The 26,395-nt window shown below is 40.7% G+C and overlaps 1 protein-coding gene across 1 annotated transcript in view; it reads right to left on the bottom strand.

Moving 5' to 3' along the window:
• LOC140482271 (adenylate cyclase type 10-like) overlaps positions 1-26,395 on the bottom strand; it is a 112,858-nt gene that overhangs the window by 80,463 nt on the left and 6,000 nt on the right. The window contains exons 5-10 of the mRNA XM_072579462.1: positions 12,400-12,605; positions 10,251-10,347; positions 10,065-10,153; positions 4,375-4,566; positions 2,305-2,423; positions 2,127-2,203 (exon numbers count right to left, since the gene is read on the bottom strand). Coding sequence (XP_072435563.1) covers positions 2,127-2,203; positions 2,305-2,423; positions 4,375-4,566; positions 10,065-10,153; positions 10,251-10,347; positions 12,400-12,605 — 780 coding nt within the window. The remainder of the gene's footprint in view (positions 1-2,126; positions 2,204-2,304; positions 2,424-4,374; positions 4,567-10,064; positions 10,154-10,250; positions 10,348-12,399; positions 12,606-26,395) is intronic.

Below are 26,395 nucleotides of genomic sequence, written 5' to 3' on the forward strand. Positions count from 1 at the left end.
TTGATCAAAGAGACTAGGACCCGAGAGAACAGCCTTAGAGTAAAGGGAAGTTCTTTTTGAATGGAGATAAGGAAAGTGGTGAATTTATGGAATCATTGCCACAGAAAGCTGGGAAGGCCAGGCCATTCAGCATATTTAAGACTGAGATAGATAGGTTCTTGAGTTTCAAGGGAATCAAGGGTTACGGGGAGAATGCAGGAGAATGGGGTTTGAGAAACCTATCAGCCATGACTGAATGGCAGAGCACACTTGTTGGGATGAATGGCCTAATTTCCGTTCTTATGTCCTATGGTTTTATAGCTTAATCTGTAATTAGCAACTTCTGATGGAGAAGTTCCTCAGCCATAACCCAGATCATTTTAAAAACTTAACTGTTAGTACTTGACATCATATAAAACCTGAACAAAGATTTTAAGCAACATTTTCAAGTGATATGATTAGTCATTTGATTGTGCAGAGTTTGAGTATTGCTGAGGAAAGGAGACATTTTTGAAACTTCTGGTGTCTTACTTATCAGAACAGGTGCAAGAACATCAAATCTCAATAGTACCAATAACTTAGACTTCATAACAATGCATAACAATTGGTCAGCAAATCAACTTTGATTAGTCAAGGCACAGGCCTAGAAAATACACCTGGGAACCACAGATCCCCTTTTATTTAATTAAAAAGGCATAATAGCTAAACATGTTTCTTTTGCTTATAAAGAACTCATCCCTATGTACCTGATATCATAACTTCATTGAAATCATCTGTGTGGCAAGCAGAAAGTATTTTTGAAAACTGGTACATAAATTTCAGTGCCAGCATTGTGTCAGCTTGGTAGATCATTTGTCTCAATGACTGATGGATCATAGCAAACAACATGTCTGTCCTGCTCTTCACGACGGGTAGAATAATAACCATACTTAATCAGCCCTGCTTGCAAGATGCAGAATGTAATGTCCATTGTGAAGCACTTCCGTGACTGGACAGCATTTCCTGAACAATCATAAATGTGTTAAGAATAGCACTAATAAAAATGTAAGATGTGCAGTCAAGCATGCTATGTGCTATATATTTTCTTGATTCTGCACTTATTGATGCGCAAGGACCTGCCCTCTGCAGGAGAAAGGTACATGTGCGGGAATGACTTCATTTCAGAATCAAACAAATGTATAGAGGACAATTGTTCCTTGATGTATTCTCAAAGAAATACCTCAACTAATCAGAATCAACTTGTCAGCCAATCAGCCAAACAAACTGTTAATTTCTTTGACATTAGAAGAAGACTTCAAGGATGCTCCACTTTCTTCAAATATTGATTGAAATGTGACCTCAATTAGGAGAAGCAAATGATGCACTCTTTTTTCAGCTTTCTACGCTTCCATAATTTCTAAATTGTTTGATTATTGTTCCCCTCTTCATAGCAATCCCTCAACTCCCGGGTATCAGTCTTGCAAACATTCATGTAATAAAGCAGTACGAGCATGCAAATTTGAATTTTTGCTAGTTGAATTACAGTAATAGTTAATGCTGTGCTAAGAAATTGTTGCAAAAAATATTTTTAATTGGGGGACTATGGTAGCTAAATGCTTATTGATCTAATCAATGTAGGAACTCATGGCCATCAGTTTGGTGCATCACACTCCCCTTTGGAAAGCCTCAGTCAGGACCTGTACTCCTGCACCAAAATGGTTTTTGCTGGACCTTTATTTGGAGTATGATGGTCACTCATACTTACACTAAGATACTACCATTAATGTTTCAAACCTGCTGTTTTTATGTTCTCAAGATGAATCATTGAATGATCTTAGAAGTGAAGTACAAATATGAATTAACATTTTTTATTGAAAATCTAATGTTCATGCAGCAGTATTTCTAATTAATATCAAATGAATAGGTGTTTCTTTTCTCAGCATTTTCTGTTTTCAGTTATGATTTCCTACATCTGAGATTTCCTTTATCTCAAAATGAAGACATAGTATGATGCTTCACTGCATGACCCAGTTAACAATGAAAAGACTTATTTCTGTTAATTTACTTTAAATTTAAACTAAATAACCTAAAAGGTAAAAATTACATGGAGCAGAACATCTACCATTCTGATTCTAAACATATGCTTTTAAAATGACTTTTCTATTTACCTGTATATTCATGGCGTAGAGGGTGCCCAACTACCCCACAGAATAGCGGACCAGTTGAGATGCCAATAGATGCTACACTGAAAACACAGGGAAACATAACACATAATATTTTGATCAGGACCATTAAATTTCAAACTGATTAAGTTTTCTATGCAACTGAATCAATTTTACTGCTTACCTGACATATCTAAGTTTTTTACAGAATTCGTGAACATTATGTGCGCTTTGTAAAGCATTTGCACATTCATCTTCTCCTTTGTCACCAGGAAGGCCAAAACAACAAAGAAATGTACATCCCTGGAATTCATGAAAAAGAAATGATAAATGTATTTATCTTAAATTAACTTTGATCTGATCATCCCTTAAATTTCTAAATTCTGGAGAAAACAGGCCCAATTTATATAATTTCTCTTCATAGCAATCTCTGAAGTGCCGGGTATCATTCTTGCAAACATTCTTGTAGTGAAGCCGTATGGGCATGCAAGTCTCCAACTTAGTAATGGCACAGGACACTGTGCACAGCTTGGAACCCATCCTTCCAGTGTGGAAGGGGTGGCTAACTCTATGCCAGTGCATTACAGATTCAATCATGGCAGACTGTCATGAGATCTGTACTTGCTGCCATATTATCTCAGACTGTTCCAATCATGATTGTGATACCAATGTCCTCTAAAAGATATCTAGGATGCTGAGGTGCCACTTTATTAGTGGCTGTGGTTCCATGGAGTGCAGTCTTTCATAGAATGACAGCCTTCATTTCTCCGCTACTCCACCATTAACCCTTGATTTTGCCTTTCCAATAGTCTTGCTAATGTGGTAAAGTCCAAGAAGGGGTGTTCTAGGATCTGAAACATCTTGGAGTCAATCCTGCAAGGCCTGTTACAAACTCACTCATTGAAAGTCAGCAGCCTTCCACCAAGACAGCTACTTGCCTCAGTTATTGGTGTATAGGGGTATTAAACAAAATCTAAGATGTGGAAGTCAGGTATTAAGAGAATGCATAAGGTCAATTTGTTAATTTTGTTCGGAATACTGGTTGATTAGATTTATAAATTTGGTTTGTGACTAAGAGAATGCTGTGATGGTCAGTAGAAGAAGGAAGAGTGTAGGTGAATAAGGAATTGACCTTGTACTAAAGGTAAGGGTATGAAATGATTGCCTTTCCCTTCCTCCTTTTCTTGCTCTGCCTCCTTCAGCTGCTCAACTATGCCTATATATGTAGCTCTGCTGTCATGATGATATATATATAATTAAGCAACAGACCACAGCTAATCATATCGTGTATTGCAGGGATACTCCAGAATAAGCCAGGCAGAGGAAGCACTGGTTAAGAATTCCAATGGTTTGGGTGATGACAATTTGTGGGACAGCATGGTTTTGATTTTATGAGTGCTCCACACAATTAGGGAAAGGTAGTACTTGGAAGCCTGCAGTGTTTAAAATGCACCATTAACTAAACTCACAAGAACTTGTGCATTACTATTTGGGGATCTCAGCTTGGAATCCAAAACTTTTCACAAAGTCCCTTGAAGTACCCTTGTATTTTTCATGTGTTGAATGTCTTTGTTGTCAACCCTTTCCAAGACTACTACACCTATTAGGTAGGCAAGATGTGACAATACATCATGGGCATCTGTCACAAGAATGTAAATGAGTTTAATTTGCATTGAACTGAGATGTACAATTGGGTTCAGGAGCAGATTACTATGAGTGTTCTTTTTCTTCTGATGTGATGTGGAACTGTTGTCAAGCATTATCATCTCCACACAATATGAAGGTATAGTCCTGTGACTCGTTCTTTGTCAAAAAGCAGCAGGATTTGAAAGATGTGTGTACAACAGTCTCCCAGTTTATTTGCATATAGTCTTATCTTGAAATAAAGAATCCATGCTATTTTATTACCAATCCATGTAGTATGATTGGTATGCTTCTGTTGAATCTTCCATTGCATTTTCTCTTAAAGTAGATTTTCAAGTAACTAACTTAAACCAGGCCTAATGATAATTGAATGACAGTCTCACACCAAACTGGGAAAAGCATTTGGAGAGAATTATTGCCTCATTTGTACAATATCACTTTGTGTATTATATATTGGCTGGTGGTCGGGTTGGTGGTGTTGGGGAGTTGGGAGGCTGGGTGACAGGCAGAGATGAAAGAAAGAAACACACGTTGCAGCACTGAAAAGAAATCTTTTAAGGAAATTGTAACTGTATACAATATGTATTACTGCCATCTGCTGGTTACTCACCTTGTCAAACATAAAGACCTTATTTATTCTTCCTCGATAAAGTTTGAATTCATTGTTAATTCCAACACAACAAGCCTGTATAGATTGGCACTGATGATACATGGTTGCATTTTCCACAAACTGTAGATTCACAAACACCACTGTTGCAGGCCGCATTTCAGATAAATAATCCAAAGGCACTGCATCATCAATCTAAGTAAGGAATTCATAATATTGACACAGATGTGTGATACGTACAGTGAGAGGCACAGATTTTTGCATCAGATTCACTAAATGATCCAATGGATATCATTTACATGAATTTTCAAAAGATGACATACTGATATCAAATCTCAATTAAGACTTTCTAAGATTTAGAAGCTTTTATTATAAATTTGTAGTTCAGCACAAACACCAATTTTCACCTTTCCCTTCTGAAACCTATCTCTATCCAGAAGCCAACTCCTCATTGGAGTACCCAAAACTTAAAAAAAAAAATTGTTTTCTAATCAATCTGTTTAGGGATGTTATTTCATGCCTCTGGAGCAGGTCGATACTTCAACTTGGTTTTCTGGCTCAGAGGTATGGATACTACCACTACACCACAAAATTCCAGCATTTTTTGAATTGTTAATCAGCCTATCCAGGCATATTATGACACACCTCTGGAATAAGTGGGATTTGAACCCAAGCTTGTCACTCACTTCAGTAAACTTTTGAGCTATATTTCTAAACCTGCCAAACCATTAAAAATTAGGGATATTTTTGGAGACTAAGGCTCTTAGAAAGAAATAATGAATTAGACAATCGCTTTACAACTTGTTTTGTAAAGGATGGTATTCACCAACTAACTGGTGAATTTCCATTGAAGAATGTTTTGGGTTATGCTAATAATAAATCCTACTCATTAATCAATCTCATAAACTAAACTATATTTGATCATCGATTTCTATTTTGAGTCAGGCATTATTTGTCCAAATATTTCATGGATCCCTTTCTTTGTGGAGTGACAAATCTTCAAATGTCCTGACACATAGTAATCTTGCATTTTTATTTGCTGCAATTGCCGGGCCTAAGTTAACTTAAAACTACATTGAGTTTTCTCTGTCATTTTTACAACAAAAATAAAGCTCATTTCTAAAGCCAGAATATGCCTTTCAAGGTACAGGCATTCAAGAAGGCATTGAGACATTCGTGAGGGCATTGGATGGGTGTTTGCATAGTAATCGTGTGCAGGATATGGGGAAAAAGCAGGAGATGGGCAGGAGATAATAGAGCTAGTGCAGGCACGATGAGCCAAAATGGTCTTCTTCAATTCTGTAATTGGATAATTTGGAGATCTAAATCTCATATATAGATAGAAAGACATAATTTTCAATTATAAGTAAGTATTTAAAAGTTAGCAGTTTTAATGAAACTTTATATTGATAAACCCCGTTGGACAAATAATAATTTCACAGAATATACAGCATAGACCAAACATTGGCACAGCTAATAGTGCTAGTGTCAAATTCCATGTACCTTAACCTTTAGTCTTTCTTAGCACTTGCTTTCTCACATCATCTATCCTGTTTATACCCATCACTTCCTATGCTAGTGAATTCCACATTCTAACCACTTTAAATAAAGCTATTTCTCCTTTGCTTTATTGGATTTAAAATAACTGTACCATCCCTGCCCCGTCCCTTCCCAAGTTTTGGGTTCTCCCACAAATGAAAAGCTTCACTACACATCTATCCTGTCAAAACATTCACAATTTTAAAGACCACTATTGGGAAGCCATTCCAAAGATGTGCAGGTCAGATGAATTGCCCATGCTAAATTGCCCATACTGTTAGGTGGCTGAGTCAGGAGTAAATATAGGGTAGGGGACTGGGTCTAGGTGGGTTACTCTTTGGAGGGTCGGTGTAGACTTGTTGGGCCGAAGGGCCTGTTTCCATACTGCACAGAATCTAATCCAATTGGGACTCCTCTGAATTTCCTCTTTTCTAAAGAAAAGACTCCAAATTTCTATGAATTGTAATCTCTCAGTTATACTAACATTCCATTTTTTTTGCATTTTCTCTAGTGTTTCTCCTATGTTTCTCCTGTATTTTTTCATAGTATAGAGACCAAAGCCATGGATGGAGTCCAAAAAATGCCTCGCCGATGTCATGTGCCAGCTTAATACAACTCTCACTACATCAGACAAACAAGCAGGAACTTACCACCATGATACATGAATATCAGCTAGCCACCAAAAGACACGTCCCACTATCATTAGTTTCCATAAGTACAAAGAAGGACACCACTTTGACTGGGACAGCACACACATCCTAGGACAAGCGAAACAAAGACATGCACGAGAATTTCTAAAGGCCTGACATTCTAACTGGAACTCCATCAATAAACACATTAACTTTGACCCCATCAACCTTCCCTTGAAAAAAAATGGAGATGACACCTTAAGCAACCAGGAGAGGTGGGACATACCACCTGCGCTTCACTGGAATCTCTCACCGATGATGTTACCTAGTCATGGTGACGAAACATATGAAAATAAACCTTCCAGCTCAGCGAGCAAACTTCATCCATAATTCTCACTACTTTGAAAGCTATACCCTTAGAAATAAATCCAATATTTTAGTGGCCATTTTCCCTTCTTTGTTGAATTATGTAATGATTTATTCATAAGTTTACCTAAAACCCTTTACGCTATCACTCTTTCAATTTTTTATTTGCAAAGCAATGTTATGTTTCTTTTTTTTCTGATTTTCTACCAAAGTGCATCACTTCATGTTTAATAAGATCAAAATGTATTTGCCCCTTTTACAGGTTTTCAGCTTGTCAGGTATTATGAGAAGTAAGCTACACTTCTCAAATTGGCATCATATGCAAATTTTGTTCTGAGTTATTTATTCCTAAATCCACCTTATCAAAGCAAATTACAGTAATATTGGTTCTAAAATTAATACTTTTAGAACAGCAATTTCTGCCCTCCTTTAAAATGATTAACTACACTTACTCTATTTCCTAATTTTTTTAGCCAATTTGCATACCATTCAGCTTTTTGTCCCCTGTCATCATGCACATTCACCATTAGCACAAGACTATCAATTGGTAGCTAACCAAAGGCCTTTTCAACATCCAAGATCATGTTGCAGCTGTACAGGACATTGGTTAGGCCACTTGTGGAATATTGTGTGCAATTCTGGTCTCCCTCAGACAGGAGGGATGTTGTGAAACTTGAAAAGTTCAGCAAAGATTTACAAGGATGTTGCCAGGGTTAGAGGGGTTGAGCTATAGTGAGAGACTGAATAAACTGGAGCTGTTTTCCCTGGAGCGCCACAGGTTGAGGGATGACCTTTGAGAGGTTTATAAAATCTTGAGGGGCATGGAAAGGGCAAATAAACAAAGTATTTTCCCTGTGGTGGGGGAGTCCAGAACTAGAGGGCATAGGTTTAGTTTGAGATGGGAAAAATTTGAAAGGGACCTGATGGGCAACTTTTTCACACAAAGGGTGGAGGAGCATATATAGAATGAGCTGTCAGAGGAAGTGGTAGAAACTGGTACAATTACAGCATTTAAAAGGCATCTGGATGGATATACAAATAGGAAGAGTTTAGAGGGATATGCGCCAAGTGCTGGCAAATGGAACTAGATTGAGTTAGGACATCTGGTCAGCATGGACAAGTTGGACCAAAGGGTCTGTTTCATGCTGTACATCTCTATGACTCAATCAATCGATGATATCAAATCTATTATAGTATTTTTCTTTACTCTTTTTTTAATAAGATTCCAAAGTTCTAAATTGTTAGTTAAGCATTATTCAGTCTTTCAGAATCCATAATAACTAATAGTGCATGACTATAATGCATTATGATTGCACCCCACACTTATTGGCAAAACAATTTCCTGCACTTTTTATACACTGGCAATGGACTGAAAACAGAACTTCACTCCCTTAGTTTCCACTGCACTCCAAACAACAATGTCTATCTCAAAGTGAAACAATATGGAATACTAGGGTAGGAACATTTCTTATTTGTTTAAAATAAAATTTCACAATAGCAGTGAAAGATATATTCTTGTTTCCAGGCTTTTAACTGTGGCAAATATTAATTTATTATTGTTATTAAGGCTAACATTCTGCCATGACTTAGATTTTTTGCAGTTAAAGGAATGACATTGATATGCAGAAACGTGTTTTACTTGTTCAGATTGAAAATACAGAATAGGAATAAGTTTGAAAACTGTAATTTGCACAGTGCATACATTCATATACTACTGAATAATTGTGATACAAACTTAAAGTTGAATCTTTGAAATCCATTAATTCCTTAAGACATCAAGAACTTTGGCAGAGAGGGATCACCTATTCTGAAAAGTCCTGCCGAACCTATCCCAACAGTCACTGCATCAGAGGTCAAATCAATTTTCCTTCATGTGAATCCAAGGAAAGTGATGGGACCAGACGGAGTACCAAGCGTGCACTCAGGGCATGCGCAGATTAACTAGCAGAGGTCTTCTCGGATGTCTTCAACTCTCCCTGCAGCAGGCCACTGTTTCTGCCTGTTTCAAGAGGGCCAACATCATCCCTGTGCCTACGAAGGCTCATGCAGCATGTCTCAATGCCCTAACTTCGGTGGTCATGAAGTGCTTTGAAAGGCTGGCCACAGCAACTCCAGTCTCCCCACTACTCTTGACCCACTCCAATTTGCCTATCAGACCAACCGATCCACGTCAGATGCCATATAACTTGCTCTTCATTCCCCCTAGAACATCTTGAAACCAAGAACAGCTACATAAGAATCCTATTCATTGACTATAGTTTAGCCTTCAACACTATTATCCCCTCGAGACCAATTACTAAGCTTAATGATCTCGGACTAAGTCCCACTCTCCGCAACTGGATCCTCAGTTTCATGACCCACAGGCCACAATCAGTGAAGATTAGGGACAATATTTCATCCTCACTAACACTCAACACTGGAGCCCCCCAGGGGTGTGTACTCAGCTCCCTACTGTACTCACTGTATACCTATGACTGCGTTGCCAAATACCAGACTAATGCCATTTACAAATTCGCTGATGACTCCACCATAGTCAGTCGAATCTCAGACAGCAATGAAACAGACTACAGATGGAAGGTGGAAGACCTGGAGAAAAATGGTGCACTGAGAACAACCTAGCTCTCAATGCCGGCAAAACCAAGGAACTCATTACTGACTAAAGGACAACCTCCCATTCATAGAATCCATCTACCAGGCCCGCTGTCAAGGAAAGGCTGCCAGCATTCTCAAAGATCCATCCCACCCTGGCAATGTTTTTCTACAACTTCTACCATTGGGGAGAAGGTTCAGAAGCCTGAAAACACGCACCAGCTGGTTTCGAAACAGTTTCTATCCTACTGTTGTTAGAATACCGAATGGACTCACAAACTCTTAACATTCGTCTGTACCCGTGTTTTTGTTTTTGCCACTGTTTACCTATTATTTACTTATCCATGCTACTTAACTCTGTGATCTGCCTGTACTGCTCACAAGACAAGGCTTTTCACTGTGCCTTGGTACACGTGACAATAAATTCAATTCAATTATAAAAGGTTAATATATACAGGACTAGATGGAATGTTAAAAATGGACACAATTCTTCAAATAAGTTTAACAAAATTGATTTTATAATGAATTATGCACGTGAAAAATGATTTGCAACATCTGAAATGATCATACCTTTAGTAAAACTGTTTTCAGGAGATATTTACGAAGGACAGATTCAAGTTGTGCATTTGGCAATAACCTTGATGTTTTTCTTATTGCCTCTGTAAACGAATCAAAAATCAGATTCTTATGTCCGAATGAAAGCCAAAGTATGCAGCTAACCAAGCATAGAAAATAGAAACTATGGAAAAAACATACTTTTGCTAACGCCAACTTCTTGATACTCCAAATGGGTTCCAAAAGATTTTATATAATCTTCCACTGAAAAATGAGGGTCCCTTTTAATGTACCGCACCTGTAGTAAAACATATTTTAAAATGAAAATATCAATTTGTTTCATAATGACTCATAGTCTATAGACAATTGGCTTTTTAAAAATATTTCTTGTACATTACTATTATTAATCTTATTGGAAACAATGTTAGGATAATTTCAAATATAAGCATAGTACTGCGCATTAGAGAAATCTGGAATAACAATATCTAGAGAAATGTAAATTGTGCTAATGTTTCAAGTCCAATAATTTGAAATAATTATATTGGTCTAGAAATGTTAATCAGCACTGAATCTTACTGTTTTTAGATAAGTTTCAATCGCGTCCAATTCCATGGATTTGTGCAGGCTAGATCACTGACCTGGTCTTGTGTGATTTTTAACTTAGATCACTGAAAATATTGAAAGAGGTTAATAGTTTTATTTTTAAAAAATGACCTGAGACAAATGAGGGGCCAGGATAAAAGAGTTGACACCTGGGGCAGATAATCTGTTACCTTTTGGAATGATTTAGAGATGCTGGTGTTGGACCTGGGTGTACAAAGTTAAAAATCACACAACACCAGGTTATGGTCCAAAGGATTTAGTTGGAAGCACTAGCTTTCGGAGTGGTGCTCCTTCATCAGTTGGTTGTCGAGTATCATAACCCTTGGCTTACAGTGCCAGAAACCCAAGACTGAAGGCTGTCTGCCTTGACTTGGCTGAGCACTGCTTATGGCCGTGGCTTCATGTCTGTGCTAAGCAACATAGCAATACAGCAGTACAGTGAGTTTGGTATCCCGAGAAGCAAGACAAGACTCCAGGTAGACTCAAACATAGTGAGTGTGAAAAGAGCAAACAAGTAATTCAGAGCTGCAGCCTGGATTAGTCCAAGAGCTGGCTTGTGTCCCTAAGTGCAAAATGTCCTTGCAGCAGTATTGCAATAATAGTTATCTTTGAGCCCTAAGTTACAGGGTTGCAGTGCAAAAGCAGATTATGAGTGGATCAGTTGGGTGCCATAAGGGTTTTTAGAGGTTAGCGCACTGTCAGATGATAATATCTGTGGATGTAGGTTGCATTTGGCTGATGTCCATTGAGCATGCCTTGAGATGTTGGTGCCTGGTGTCCAATATGGATATACTTTGGAGCAAGCTGCTGAGTTCAGTACCTGCTCTGACTGCCTTGTCAAGAATAGCAGGATATCTAGATTACTTACAGTGACTGGCAGCATAGAAAGTTGAAAATCAATGAAACATTTGCAGTTAAGGTCTCTAATGAGTAATAATCCTTCTTCATAGGCAGCACATCACTGCCTAGTGAGTATCTCATCTTGACAACTGAAACATGGTCAAAAAATGCAGTAAGTTGCTCCCCCAGAAGCCTTGAAGGATTTCTCAAATGATTTTACCAGGTTTCTCATCATAGTCCTCACTTTTCACTCTCTACAGTTGCTGTCAGACCTGTTGGGTTTCTCCAGCACTTCCTGTTTTTATTAAGGATAATTTCAAGTTCATAGAATCCCCATAATGTGGGAGTAGGCCATTCACCCATTGAGTTCACATCGACCCTTGAAGAACACGCCATCCAGACTCATGCCCCCACCTTACTGTTGTAACCCCGCGTTTCCCATGGATAGTCCATGCAGCCTGTTCACCCCTGGGCACTTAAGGGCAATGTAGCATGGTCAATCTTCCGAACCTGCACATGTTTGGACTGTGGGAGGAAACTGGAGCATCTGGAGGAAACCCACACAGTCATAGGGAGAATGTGCAAACTCCACACAGGATGGAATCAAACCCGAGTCCCCAGCGCCATGAGTCAGCAGTGCTGAACGCTGAGCTACTGTGCTGCCCTCAATCAATTCTTCAAGTTCTTGACCACAATCACTTAATATGCAGCAATGAAAGCAAGGTCAGGCAGCACAAATGGAAATCACTGAAACTCACATTTGGAAAGGATATCGGGGCAAAACATTAATTGAAGAATAACAGATATTTGAAATATTTAACGAAGTTAAGTAATAAAGATAGAACACATTGAGGTTCTTAAATGATATATTACAAAACAAACTAAGCATGAGGAATGTTTTGTTTACCTTTACAGCTCTTTCATTTTCTATCTTTTCAACAACAAGATTTTCTCTGTCACACAGTTCCCATGCATTTGGGGATAAAATAATTGTGTTGGCTGAAGCAAGTCCTTCAGCTTTCCGAACTTCATCGACTGCTCGACCAATCAATGCATAATAGCGAGATTCTTCATCACCCATTACTACTTTGGAAAGCTTTCCTGCTGAAATACCTGCAAGAAAAACGTACATTGAATGGCAACCTTCCATTCATTACTGATTTGCAGAAACACACTAACTTTCCAACACCAGTTAGCTGAATCTTTCTTGACTTCCATTAACCAGTTTTTCTGAACCTCACCATTCCTGCAGCAACCAGAGTTAAATCAAAAATACCTTCAACAATAGTGCATAAAATGACAAACATAAAGTATAATTTTAATGGTAGGCTCAAGTCTGAGCTTGGGCGTGGGGGTTTGTTAAAATAACAGAAAGATAGTATCAGATTGGAAAGCAGATATGATGCCACCGTCCCCTTGCTTAAATTGGCAAGGCATTTAACTGCTACAAAGCCTGATGAAAAGAATGAAACCTAATGGAGCAATGACATTCATCAAGCTTACAGAAATTACAATGACACAGACAGGCCTGTTGATGTGCAAAGTCCTAACATCTGGGAGCTTGTGCCAAAATTGGAAGAGCTGTCCCACAGAATAAACAAGCAACTGCCTGACATAGTAATCATGGAATCAAACCTTCCAGACAATGTCCTAGGTAACACCATCACCATCCCTGAGCAAATCCTCTCCCAAAGACAGCACAGACCCACCAGCGATGGCAGGGTGATGCCAGTAAATATCACAGAGAGATCGTTAGATTCTCTCTTGTTGGTGATGGTCATTGCCTCACACTTAAGTGGTTAGAATATTACTTACCACTTCTCAATCTAAGCCTGGATGTTGTCCAGATTCTGTTGCACTTAGAAATAAACTGTTACGGTGTCTATGGAGTCATAAATGATGCTGAACATTATACAATCATCAGCAAACATCCCCACTTCTATCCTTATGATGGATGGAAAGTCATGGATGAATCAAGTTGGGCATAGGACGTCACCATAATGAAATCCTATATTAATGCCCTGGAGCTGAGATAACTGATCTTCAACAATTACAACAATCTTGCATTGTGGTGGATACGATTCTAAGTAGCAGAAAAAATTCCCCTGATTCTCACTGACTCCAACATTGTTTGGGCTTTTTGATGCCACATTCAATCAAGTGCTTCACTGAAGTAAAGATCAGTCACTCTTACTTCATTCACCTCTGGAGTTTTGTCTCTTTTGTCCATTTTAGACCAAGGCAGTAATGAGGTCAGGAGCTGAAAGGCTCTGGTGGAACTCAGAGTGTCAGTGTGCAGGTTATGGCTGTGTCAGCTGTCATTTTACTGCAGTGCCACTGACCTGTTCCATCAATTTGTTAGTGGTGAAATCAGGAACCTCTGGTTCAGAGACCAGGAGGCCGTTCACACTGCAAATGATAAGTTTCAAGCCTTCAAATTGTGAAGCTAAATGGCTGTTGAGCTGCCGATTTGAGAGGCTTGAGTTCATCAGCGTGGCCACTTTCATTGCTTCATGGGTGATGTGCCACTTCCTATAATGTAATTTACCTCAATGGATAAACTGGGGGAGATGGTGCCATTGAGGTGATGTCACTAGATTGGGAATCTAGAAATTCAGGGTGTGACGAAGTATGCCTTCAAGAGGAATTTGGTCTTTCTCTCGTGTCTGCTCCATGGAAGGCAGAATAAATAGCATTGGGTTTTTAAAACAATATAGACAAAAATAGCATGAGTGGGTGGAGTCAGGCTCACACAGACCTAGGGTTTTGGCTTTCAGTTGGTGAAGTTGGGGTTTCAGAGTTGAAACTGCAATATACAGCTCTCTCTCTACTGCTTCAAAAAGCTTGAGTTCTCTCTCTGCTACTAGATTCAGTCTGACAGCGTTCCTTCTCCTGGACTGAAAGTGACAGCAAGTGAGAGAAACCTGTTTTACTAAATTTGCCTTTGCTAAGGTGTGTTTATGAGATGCTGCTTTTTGAAATAGTTATTGAGTAGTAGTCAAAATGTAAGTTATTTTGTTAACTATTTTGACAGAGTTAATGCAACTTTTTGAGTTTGCATTTTAACTGTGGTATAAGAATAAAAGTGTGTTTTGCTTAAAACCTAATAATAATTTGACTAATCAAATTACATCTGGAATGCAGCGGCTTACACGTTGCCTGTAAAGAAAATAAAAGTTAAGGTTGAAGCTATCTCGTTTATATATTTTCTGGATGTTTGGTCTGGTCCAGAAAAAAAACTGCAGGCTCTTATTGAGATTAAATCTCTGGTTCCAGTTTGGGTGTAAGATTATTGGATTCAAAGACAGAGAATGGTGAGTGTTAGTGCTCTCTTTTCAGGTGCTGCATTTGGTTGCTTTATATAGGCTATGCCTGTGTAAAAATGACTCTTTTACTGGCTTCCTGGGTGTGGAAGAAGACACTTGGGGTAGTTTACAGAAGGTGAGTAAAAGAAAGATTTCAGAATTGGCAGACAAGCTGGCATTGAGTTAGTCTATGCCCATAAGGAAAGGGGCGATGATTACAGAAACACTGTAGTTCAATATTTGCAATTGCCAGAAATGCAATCAGAATCATTGGAAATAGCTGACTTTCAATTGCATATGAAGCAGCTTGAATTAGCGATGAAAGCAAAGAAAGAAAGATAATTGAAACAGAACAAAGGGTAAAATAATTAAGAAAGCTTGACTTTGAAAAGGAAATAAAACCATTTGAGTTATGATTGAAAGCAAAAGAGAAAGAAAGGATAGCCCTTGCAGAAGAATGGCTAAAGAGAAAGAAGAAAGGAAGAAAGCGACAATTTTTGAACACCTGAAGGTGGAACTGAAAAGTGAAAGTCAACTTAAAATGGCAGAGGTAGAGGTAAAAGATGGGATTAATGATGAGGACAAAGATAGAGAACAATCCCATCATAGCCGAAGCCTGATAGGGATTTGCTTAAATATGTCCAGCATTGCCTAGGTTTGAGGAGAAGGGTGTCGAAGCCTTTTTCATTTCATTTGACAAAGTGGTTAACAAATGAAATGGCCGGTGACCATGTGGGTATTGTTGAGTCAAACAAAGTTGGTGGTAAAGTTTTCGCATCACTATCACAGGAAGTTTCTAGAGATTATGATGAGGTGACAAAAAAACATCTTTACTGCATATAAAATGCTGCCGAAGCCTACAAACAACTTAGTTTCAGGAATCTAAGGACAGAACCTGGTCAAATTTACACAGAGTTTGAAAGAACCAAACAAAGCAACTTTAATAGGTAGGTAAGGGCAGTGAAAATAGATTAAAGGTATGACACTCTAAGAGAGAATGGTATTTGGAAGAGTTCAAAACTTCAGGAGAATCCCTGTAATGTGCAAATAGGCCTTTTAGCCCAACATGTTCACACTGACCCTTGAAGGGTAACCCACCCAGACCCATTCCCTGCATTTATCCCTGACTAATGCACCTAGCACTAAGGGCAATTTAGCATGACCAATTCACCCAGCCTGCACAACTTTGGATTGTGGGAAGAAACTGGAGCACCTGGAGGAAACACATGCAGACATAGGGAGAATGTGCAAACTCCATGAAGTCACCTGAGTCTGGAATTGAACCCAGGTCCTATGGAAAATAAAGAACATGAAAGCATGGGAAGGGTTAAAGCATGAAGACCACTGGCAATCTGTGTTCTGTGGAAGGCAGGATGGGATAACCATAGTGGAACATTCTTACACCAATTAGCAAAGTAAGGTTAAGGCTGAAAGGTCACTGTGGCGTGATGAGATAACACAGGGTAACAAACCAAGTGTTATTATGACAAGGTTGGAACAATAAATATTTGGGGCATGACATTAAAATATCTAATTAATACTTAGTAGAGTCAGATTGAGACAGGAGACTATTGTAACAGATGAAATAGCTAAATATCTATCATGATGGAGAGGGATAAGTGTGCACTGCAGGGCAGGAGTTATAGCTGGGGGCAGGGAAATTATGATGCGGTGAGGCATGACTTAGGATGTGTGGATTGGAAAAATAGGCTTCAAGGGAAGGACACAAATGATATGTGGAGCTTGTTCAAGGAGCAGCTATTGGGTGTCCTTGATAAGTATGTACCAGTCAGGCAGGGAGGAAAGGGTCTTGTGAGGGAGCCATGGTTTAATAAGGAATTGGAATCCCTTGTAAAAGGGAAGAGGGCGGCCTATGTAAAGATTAGGCGTGAAGGTTCAGTTGGGGCGATTGAGAGTTATAAGGTAACCAGGAAGGATCTAAAGAGAGAGCTAAGAGCAGCGAGAAGGACATGAAAAGTCCTTGGTTGGTAGGATTAGGGAAAACCCTAAGGCTTTCTATAGGTATGTCAGGAATAAAAGGATGACTAGGGTAGGTATCGGTCCAGTCAAGGATAGTAGTGGGAAGTTGTGCGTGGAGGCAGAGGAGATTGGAGAGACACTAAATCAATACTTTTCGTCAGTATTCACTCAGGAACAGGACGTTGTTGCTGATGTGAATATTGAGTCACAAGTGAGTAGAATGGATGGCTTTGAGGTACGTAGGGAAGAGGTCCGGGGAATACTGGAAAGGGTGAAAATAGATAAGTCCCCTGGGCCTGATGGCATTTATCCTAGGATCCTCTGGGAAGCTAGGGAGGAGATAGCGGAGCCATTGGCTTTGATTTTTATGTCGTCGTTGTCTACAGGAATAATACCAGAAGACTGGAGGATAGCGAATATGGTCCCCTTGTTCAAGAAGGGGAGTAGGGACAGCCCTAGTAACTATAGGCCAGTGAGTCTCACTTCTGTTGTGGGCAAAGTCTTAGAGAGAATTGTAAGGGATAGGATTTATGAACATCTGGGTAGGAATAATGTGATCAAGGATAGTCAGCATGGTTTTGAGAAGGGCAGGTCGTGCCTCACAAACCTTATTGAGTTCTTTGAGAAGGTGACTAAGGAAGTGGACGAGGGTAAAGCAGTAGATGTTGTGTATATGGATTTTAGCAAGGCGTTCGATAAGGTACCCCATGGTAGGCTACTGCAAAAATTACGGAGGTATGGCATTGAGGGTGCATTAGAGATTTGGATTAGGAATTGGCTGGCTGGAAGGAGACAGAGGGTAGTAGTTGATGGTAAAGGTTCATCTTGGAGTGCAGTTACTAGTGGTGTTCCACAAGGATCTGTTTTGGGACCATTGCTGTTTGTCATTTTTATAAATGACCTGGAGGAGGGGCTTGAAGGCTGGGTGAGCAAGTTTGCGGATGATATGAAAGTCAGTGGAGTGCTGGACAGCGAAGAAGGATGTGGCAGGTTACAGCGGGATATAGATAAGTTGCAGAGCTGGTCAGAAAGGTGGCAAATGGAGTTCAATGTAGCTAAGTGTGAAGTCATTCACTTTGGTAGGAGTAACAAGATGGATTACTGGGCTAATGGTAGGCTACTTGGTAGTGTAGATGAGCAGAGGGATCTTGGTGTCCATGTACAGATCTCTGAAAGTTGCCACCCAGGTAAATAGTGCGGTGAAGAAGTCATATGGCGTACTGGGCTTTATTGGTAGAGGAATTGAGTTCCGGAGTCCTGAGGTCATGTTGCAATTGTATAAGACTCTGGTGCGGCCTTATCTGGAGTATTGTGTGCAGTTTTGGTCGCCATACTATAGGAAGGATGTGGAGGCACTGGAACGGGTGCAGAGGAGGTTTACCAGGATGTTGCCTGGTATGGTAGGAAGATTGTATGAGGAAAGGCTGAGGCACTTGGGGCTGTTTTCATTGGAGAAAAGAAGGTTTAGGGGAGATTTGATAGTTGTGTACAAGATGATTAGGGGTTTAGATAGGGTTGACCATGAGAACCTTTTTCCGCGTATGGAGTCAGCTGTTACTAGGGGACACAGTTTTAAATTAAGGGGAGGTTGGTATAGGACAGATGTTAGGGGTAGATTCTTTACTCAGCAGGTTGTGAGTTCATGGAATGCCCTGCCAGTATCAGTGGTGGACTCTCCCTCTTTATGGTCATTCAAGCGGGCATTGGATAAGCATATGGAGGTTATTGGGCTAGTGTAGGTTAGGTAGGCTTCGGTCGGCGCAACATCGAGGGCCGAAGGGCCTGTACTGCGCTGTATTTTTCTATGTTCTATGTTCTATGACAGGTTAGTCTGGAATTGAAGATCACTGTCCCACTGTTAGCAATAAATATCGAACCGTGACATTAGAATAACATTAAGTAGAACGTACAACTAACGAGATAATGGGAACTAACATTACTGGTTTATTGTGTAGCTAAAGTGAGGTACTTTGATTAATATAGTTGGACATGCTGATAAGCTAATAGAAACATGATTAAAAAAATATAAAACTCCACGGACCCTGAGGTTCGTGGGCATTTGAGAATCTGCTTTCTCAGTGTCACAGTTTTTTGTTTCCAAATAAAAGACCTACTTCTTGAAGAACTCTCTGTGTCTCCTGGTGATTCTCTATATTTTCTCACAACAAATTTGGCGCTGCGAGCAGGGTCGTGCAGAGACCCACCTGGACAGAGGCAATAACAGGGCGCTTCTTGGTCCACCAGGGGCAGTCCTGAGACTGACAAAATAAGGGTACCAAACAAAAAAAGGTTAGCAGTTTTCTTTGAATTCGGACTACATTCTGTTGGCTTGGGATGGTCCTTGGGGACTCGAGGTGCAGGAACCTGCCAGAGGGTCTCTCCGATCCAAGATCCAAAGGTGTGGGGTAAATTGCTGCTGAAGGAGATGTGGATAATTGGTCAAGAAAACTGCGCAGTGGGGTAAGGGGTGAGTAAGAATAGAAAGTAGCAATTGTTGAGTACAAATTCCACATGGTGTATATAAGTCCCAATAGATAGATAGGGCAGAAATATAAGACCCAATGGATAGATGGGACAGAGATATAAGACCCTATAAATAGATAGGGCAGAATAAAGAAGGGGAAATTGTTTTATAACACCCTATGGATAGATAGGACAGGATAAATAAGGGGAAATTATTCTACTGGAAGCGCTGATAGACCTGTTTAGAAAGCTAGCAGATTGTGTGTGGATGATTAAAAGTAAAATAGCAAAGAATAATCATTGTGTTATAGTGTTACTAGACTGTTAAATGTTTTAGATAAGGCCTGTAGGATAACAGGATTTTTGGAAATGAACAAGGGTTTGTTTAAGTAAGGCTCTGGCTGACAGCGATTGATTTACAGCCGAGTTCTTGGCTGTTTGCAGAATGTTTCTGTGTCTGTGTGCCTGTGTGTGTGTACATTTGTGTGAGAGAGAGAGTGAGAGAAAGAGAGAGAGAGAGAGTGCAGCTGTAGCTTGCAGAATGTTTCTGTGTCTGTGTGCCTGTGTGCGTGAGAGAGAGAGAGAACTTATAGTTTAATCATTGTGATCTGATTTGTATGCATAATTGTTTGCGGTGGTTAAATGTTTGTGTTTTGTTTCCCAGGAGCTCGAGATCCAGGGGTATTTTGATTTTATTTTGTACTATCAGAATTTAGGATAGTTTTTTTGAAACAGAAATTTCCCAAGAAACCATTAGTGATTGGTGCATTTTGAAAATGCAGTGTTGGATTGGTTTAGGTTGAATGAATGAGAATAGGTTGTTCGTATTAACTAACTGCAATTGAGGATGTTTAGAAATTGATAGATTGGTAAGGGACAATTGCAAGTTATAAAGTTAGGAATTGCTTATACTATTGAACAAAGCACTACCGGACTTGAATGGTATGAGGAAGTGATTTATAAGAGCAAAGATAATAGGATGGATAAAGGGACTGCAATTAAGATACTGAGTAACAAATTTACAGTGGCAAGAAATGATATTGTAAAAATTTCTGAGAAATGGGAAAAAAGAACTAAGGATTTATTGACTAAGTGGCCAAAAGAAGGTACCTTTGATATACATATGTGCAATGAGATGGAAGGATTAATTAAGAACTGTAAGCCGAAAGATAAATCTAAAAATAGAAACCAAAAGAGGGATCAGGAGATGGAAATACTGAAACTTTTCAGGAAAGAGAGTGAGGAACTGAAGGTAGCTTGCCAGGCACCTGTGGTGACTAGGAAAGCTGCAAAAGGACAAGCTGAGCAGATATGGGAAACAGAAAAGCAGGAATCAGCAACCCCCTGCACCCCCACCACCCCCCATCCCCTCTATACCCAGATGTGGATGAGTTGGATAGACCACCTCCCTACTCGAATGGAGAGGCATTGAAGCAGTGTCCAGTAATAAAGGGAACAGTAGAAAAAGAAGAACAGTTAGAATGGGATGTAAGTGCGGAAGACAAAAATGAACTGAGGGAAAGAAGAGAAAGAGAGAAAAGGGACAGGCAGGAGCAAATAGAAGCCATACAACGAGAGCAGGAAAGGATGAAACATGAGATTAGTGTGTTGCATGGGTTAAGGGAACAAAAAGCAATTGAGGAATACTCATTGCGATACGAAAGAAGGGCTGAAGAGAAAAGCAGTGAAAGTGACGCAGAACAAGCAGAAAGGGGTGATGAGAGACAAGGAAAGAAAAAGGCCCCAGTACCTAAGAAATGGGAGGAATTAGAAATAGTATCAGACTCAGAGCCCAAGGGGGATTTATTGAGAAGTAGCGACGGTAAAGGGAAAAAGGGCCAAAAGGGAAGGACGTTACCACTCCTTATAAAAAAAGGGGAGAAACCCACAAAACATTCCTTGGGGAACTCAGGATCTGGAAGGGCTGAAGAATGCACTGCCTAGTTTACATGAGGGAGCGGGAAAGTGGATCAAGGCTTTTGAAGATGAAACCACAGGGCAATTGCTGGCTATAGGAGATTTGAAGGCACTGCTAGTGAGGTTGGTAGGGCTCCCGAAGTTAAAGGAAATAATGGTCCGAGCCCGTTTGAAAAATGTGGCAGACAATCCAATGATTGATGGCGTCGGGTTTGATCGAGTGAGACAGAATGTATGGCAGGCCTTAAGAGACTATTATTCACCCAAAATGGACCCCCAGGCTCTGAGAGGGGATCCACTGGGAGAAAGTGAAAACCTGGCTGCCTACCTGGAAAAACAGTTAAAGAAGTGGAGGCTGGAAACAGAGCAAGACATAAGGACTAATCAATTGCTGACCACAATGTTCCGAAATTCGATCATTGAGGCAATGTCCTCCCAAGTCAAGTCAAGACTGGAGGAGGTGGTGGGTCTGACATCATCAATGAGCCACTAGGAAGTTGGAGATCATGTAGCTAATGCAGTTGAAAGGTTTCAAAAAGACAAAGAGAAACTGTCTGAAGAGCAGGAGGAGATGCAAAGGAAGCTGGCGCAAATGCAGCTCGAAGAGCTGAAAGAGAAAGAAAAAGAGAAGGCTAAAAAGGTGTTGCCAGTAAGAACCAACACAGTAATCAACATTGGCATGAACCAAGTGCTGGCGCAAGGGAGGGCCTATCAGGTAGCCAGATGAGGGCCAGAAAGTCCCAGGCCAGCAATGGAGGTTTTTAGAGAAGCTCTCCCACAGGTGATGTATCCGGGGCAGGGCAGATTTAAACAACAGCCTAAACAGAACTGGAGTCCCCAAGGACAGGGACGTAAGAATGGGGGACTAAGGTACATGATAAATAATCAGGCTCAAGGGGGGCCAGAAATGATGTGCTGGAGATGCCATCAACTAGGTCACTTTAGGAGGAATTGCCCTTATTGGACTGGGCCCTCTCTGCCCTACAGCGGGCCTGGACAGCAGAAATCCCCAGTGACCACTTCCCAGACACCTACAGGCCCAGCAGGATCTGTTAACCCATATGGGATGTGTTAGGGATGCCCTGAGAACCTGGGTGGGAAGGGACACTACCCTGTAGTAGCATGGGAGGCTGATCAAGAACCAGTAATACAAGTTAATACAGAAGGGCGGCAGACACCGGTGATGATAGATATTGGAGCTACATACACTTGTGTACAGCCGTGGTATGCCTCTCACCTTCCCATGTCAAGTAAATTTGTTAAAACTGTAGGGTTCTCAGGGAAATCACAGTAAACCCAATTTACCGCTCCAGTAAGATTAGAAATGGAAGGTAGGGAGATAGTTCTGCCAATATTATTGTCTAAAGAGATGCCAATTAACTTGTTAGGTAGGGATGCTTTACTACAGTTAGAGGTAAGATTGGAGTGCACACAGCAGGGCTTGGTCGTAGAAAAGGCCAATACACAATTAATGATGCAAAAAGTTAAAGATGTTAATGTTTATTGGATAGGGGTTATAGCAAGTGATATTTAAGACATTTGGGGGATGTGGGAGGCAGAAGTGTTGACGATGTGACTAAAGCAAGACCACCTAAATCTGAGCTGCACTGTACAGTGATATTTGATGAGTCTCAGGATGAGGTGTTAGAGAGGCAGTGGCAGCAGGAAGTCACTGCTCCACAACATTTGAGAAGTGAAGGAATAGTATTAGGGGAGCAGGGAGTGATTCTGCAAATAGAGAGAAATGCGTTCCTGGAAAAGTGGCAGAGCATATCAGGCGCTGCACCACTGGTAAATAAGAGATATCAATCTAAAGACCTAGGACCTATGGCCAGGCATGTTGAAACAGTTAGGGAATGGCATATCCTCACGACAGGAGTTTGAGAATCCAGGGATAGCAGCTATATTAAAATCCTAGCATGCTGCACCTTGACAGGGAATCCGAAGGAAGTCAAGGTAACACCCCAGCGGAGCATGCCAGTGACAGTGGAGGAAGGTGATCATATGGTAATGAGCGATTGGATGCATTACTAGCTACTGTGTGGTCACAGCATGATACAGATATGGGGAGAGTGAAATCAGCTAGCCCAGTGGAAATAAGGTTGAAACCAGGAGCTGGGACAATAGTGAAATTCCTAACGATTGAAGTTATCCCAAGGTTTGGTATACCATCGGAAATTAGTTCAGACAATGGGTTTGCCTTCATTCAGAAAGTAGTTAAGTTGGTGCTGCAGTCTTTGAGAATTAAACAGAGGTTTGGGTGCGTGTATCACCCCCAGTCACAGGGTTTGGTGGAAAGGATAAATGGGACATTGAAAGCCAAAATAAACAAGATCTGAGCAATCACCAACCTTAATTGGGTTGATGCACTGGCGTTGGTTCTAATGAGTTATCACATGCAGACTAATCACATGACCAATCTAACACCGCATGAGATGCTTACAGATAGATCTATGCCAGTGCCCAGGTGGAGAGACCCATACGAAGGGCCCAGCTTGAAGCGGTTAAGCTTGGAACTTAAGCGATTTATGCAGCAGCTAACTATGATACATGAGACTATCCACCTACAGGAAACACAAAGGAACCAACACCTGTTAACGGGGAAGGACCTATTACACCCGGGATTGGGTGTACATGTGGGTTTTTCGAACACGATGAAATGAGCCGAGGAGAGAGGGACCTTTCGTAGCGACTATGGCATCACCTACCACCATCCAGGTGGAAGGACAACACATATGGTACCACTTTAATCATTGTACTAAAACTCTCCTACCAGCACAAACTAACTCAAAAATGAGGTAAGTGGAGCTGAGGCCGAGGAACTTGGAGATGGGCAGGGCACACAGGAGGCTAGTACCCCTCAGCAGGGTTCCGAACAAGGTACAGGTGAAGTTCTTGGGGATACTGATGTGGACCATAGTGCGCCTGGCAGTGGTGATGGGGAAGACATGGGAGATGCCCATGATACCCCCTCTCTGATGCCAGGCCTGCATACTCAGACTTGGAGACCATTAACTTGGTAGGCCTGGACTGGTAATGTCAGGGTCGCTCAGGCTGGGATGCAAAGACGTATTAGAAGTGCAGACCTTGCTGCCCTAACATGGGTATGTGCCCTTGACAATCACTGGTATCAATGGGCAACTATACAGCTGTAATGATGGCGAGACAGGACTGTTTCTTGTGTATAACGGCGACCCCCTCATACTATGTTGTCCCTATGCCTTATAACTCGACCACCTGTACTCAATGGTGTTTTCAGCACTCTAGCCAACCTTATAACCCAGATGCTTCATCAACTTACAGGCAATCCCATTGCTCCTTTTGGTGCCTCCTACTTCAGGCCTCTACGTTCTATCAACAAGATGATGTGGACAGGCAGCAACTCCAACGGTGGTGTGGTCCACCAGTAAGACTAATTACACATTCCCCGTGGCTGCTTTCAGCGGACGGGAAGGGTTGCGTTTTGAATGCTTTAAGCGAAATGGCCTCACACCAGTCAGCTATTTTAAGGGTCTTTGCGGGAATACGACTGAACTGGAGGTGGACTGCACATTTTAAATTCTCATATGGCTGTTTTAAATTCTCAACACGTACCACTGGCAGATACTTAGTGGCTATGTGGTAAGAAAGGAGGGTTGCGCCTGACGCTGCCCACTGACTGGAGTGGCAGCTATGCCTGTGTAATGCTCCTACACAAGGTAGTTATATCGCCACACACACAGCTTGACGCTATGTCACAGTCAGCTTTGCACCGAACTAAGCAACGGTATGTTCCTGATCCGACAATTTGGATTGATAGCATAGGACAGCCAAGAGGTATTCCTAATGAGTTTAAGGCCTGCAATGAGATTGCCATGGACTGGGAAGCTTTCATCCCAGTGACAGGGGTTATCAAAAATGCTGAATGAATTAATTACATTTATTACAACCAGCAGAGAGTTATCAATTATGTTGACTATGGTCTTGTGGGGTGGCCTTGGGAGAACAATTGGATGCTACTACCAAAATGACATGGCAAAACAAACAGGCCTTAGATTGGATACTGGCAGATAAAGGCGGGGTCTGTGTGATGTTTGGGGAACATTGCTGTACCTTTATATCTAACAACACTAGCCCAGGGGGATCTTTTACTAAAGCAATGGAAAAACTAAAGAATCTAAGACGGGAGCTAAAAGACAATGCGGTGTTTGGTCATCAGGCTTTTGATTGGCTGAATAATATATTAGGGTCTTGGGGGCATGGTTTGTTAAGATTGGTCTTATTGTAGGTGCGGTTTTGTTTTTTGTCGCCTTCATCTTTTGTTGCGCTTTACCTTTTATTAAGTCCTTTTTATTTCACGTCACTACACGCCAACTTGTGGTTATTTCAGCTACCCCAAGAAGTACCCCAGGAACCCCACTGCTCTATTATTATGATCTGACAACCGCCATAGTGCAAGGGATATGTCCACGTGGAGATGTCAGTGATACTTCTGAAGAATGCGCGGGTCTTAGATTGTGAGGGATCTTGGGTCTTTTTTCCTGTTCTGGTTGTTAGAGGGCAGGTTTTTGGCCCAAGAGACCACAGGAATGGAGGAAGAACCCTTTCAGTCTCAGACTCTGAAAATTATTTAGTCCGTGTTGGGACCTATATTGTTTGTATTGGGCACAAGAGAGACTGAGCTTATTGTCTTCTTTCTCTGGGTGAGACCAGTAGGTCTCAATGGGGGGAATATCAAAAATAAAGAACATGAAAGCATGGGAAGGGTTAAAGCATGAAGACCACTGGCAATCTGTGTTCTGTCGAAGGCAGGATGGGATAACCATAGTGGAACATTCTTACACCAATTAGCAAAGTAAGGTTAAGGCTAAAAGGTTACTATGGTGTGATGAGATAACACAGGGTAATAAAGCAAGTTTCTCTGTTAAGTGTTATTATGACAGGTTTGGGACAATACATATTTGGGACATGACATTAAAATATCTAATTAATACTTAGTAGAGTCAGCTTGAGACAGGAGACTATTGTAACAGATGGAATAGCTAAATATCTATCATGACAGGTTAGTCTGGAATTAAAGATCACTGTTGCACAGTTAGCAATAAATATCTAACCGTGACATTAGAATAACATTAAGTTGAATGTACAACTAACGAGATAATGAGAACTAACATCACTGGTTTATTGTGCAGCCAGAGTGAGGTACTTTGATTAATATAGTTGGACAAGCTAATAGAAACATGATAAAAAAAAATACAA

The sequence above is a fragment of the Chiloscyllium punctatum genome, chromosome 10 (genome assembly GCF_047496795.1).
Source record: "Chiloscyllium punctatum isolate Juve2018m chromosome 10, sChiPun1.3, whole genome shotgun sequence".
In the NCBI taxonomy this organism is placed as follows: domain Eukaryota; kingdom Metazoa; phylum Chordata; class Chondrichthyes; order Orectolobiformes; family Hemiscylliidae; genus Chiloscyllium; species Chiloscyllium punctatum.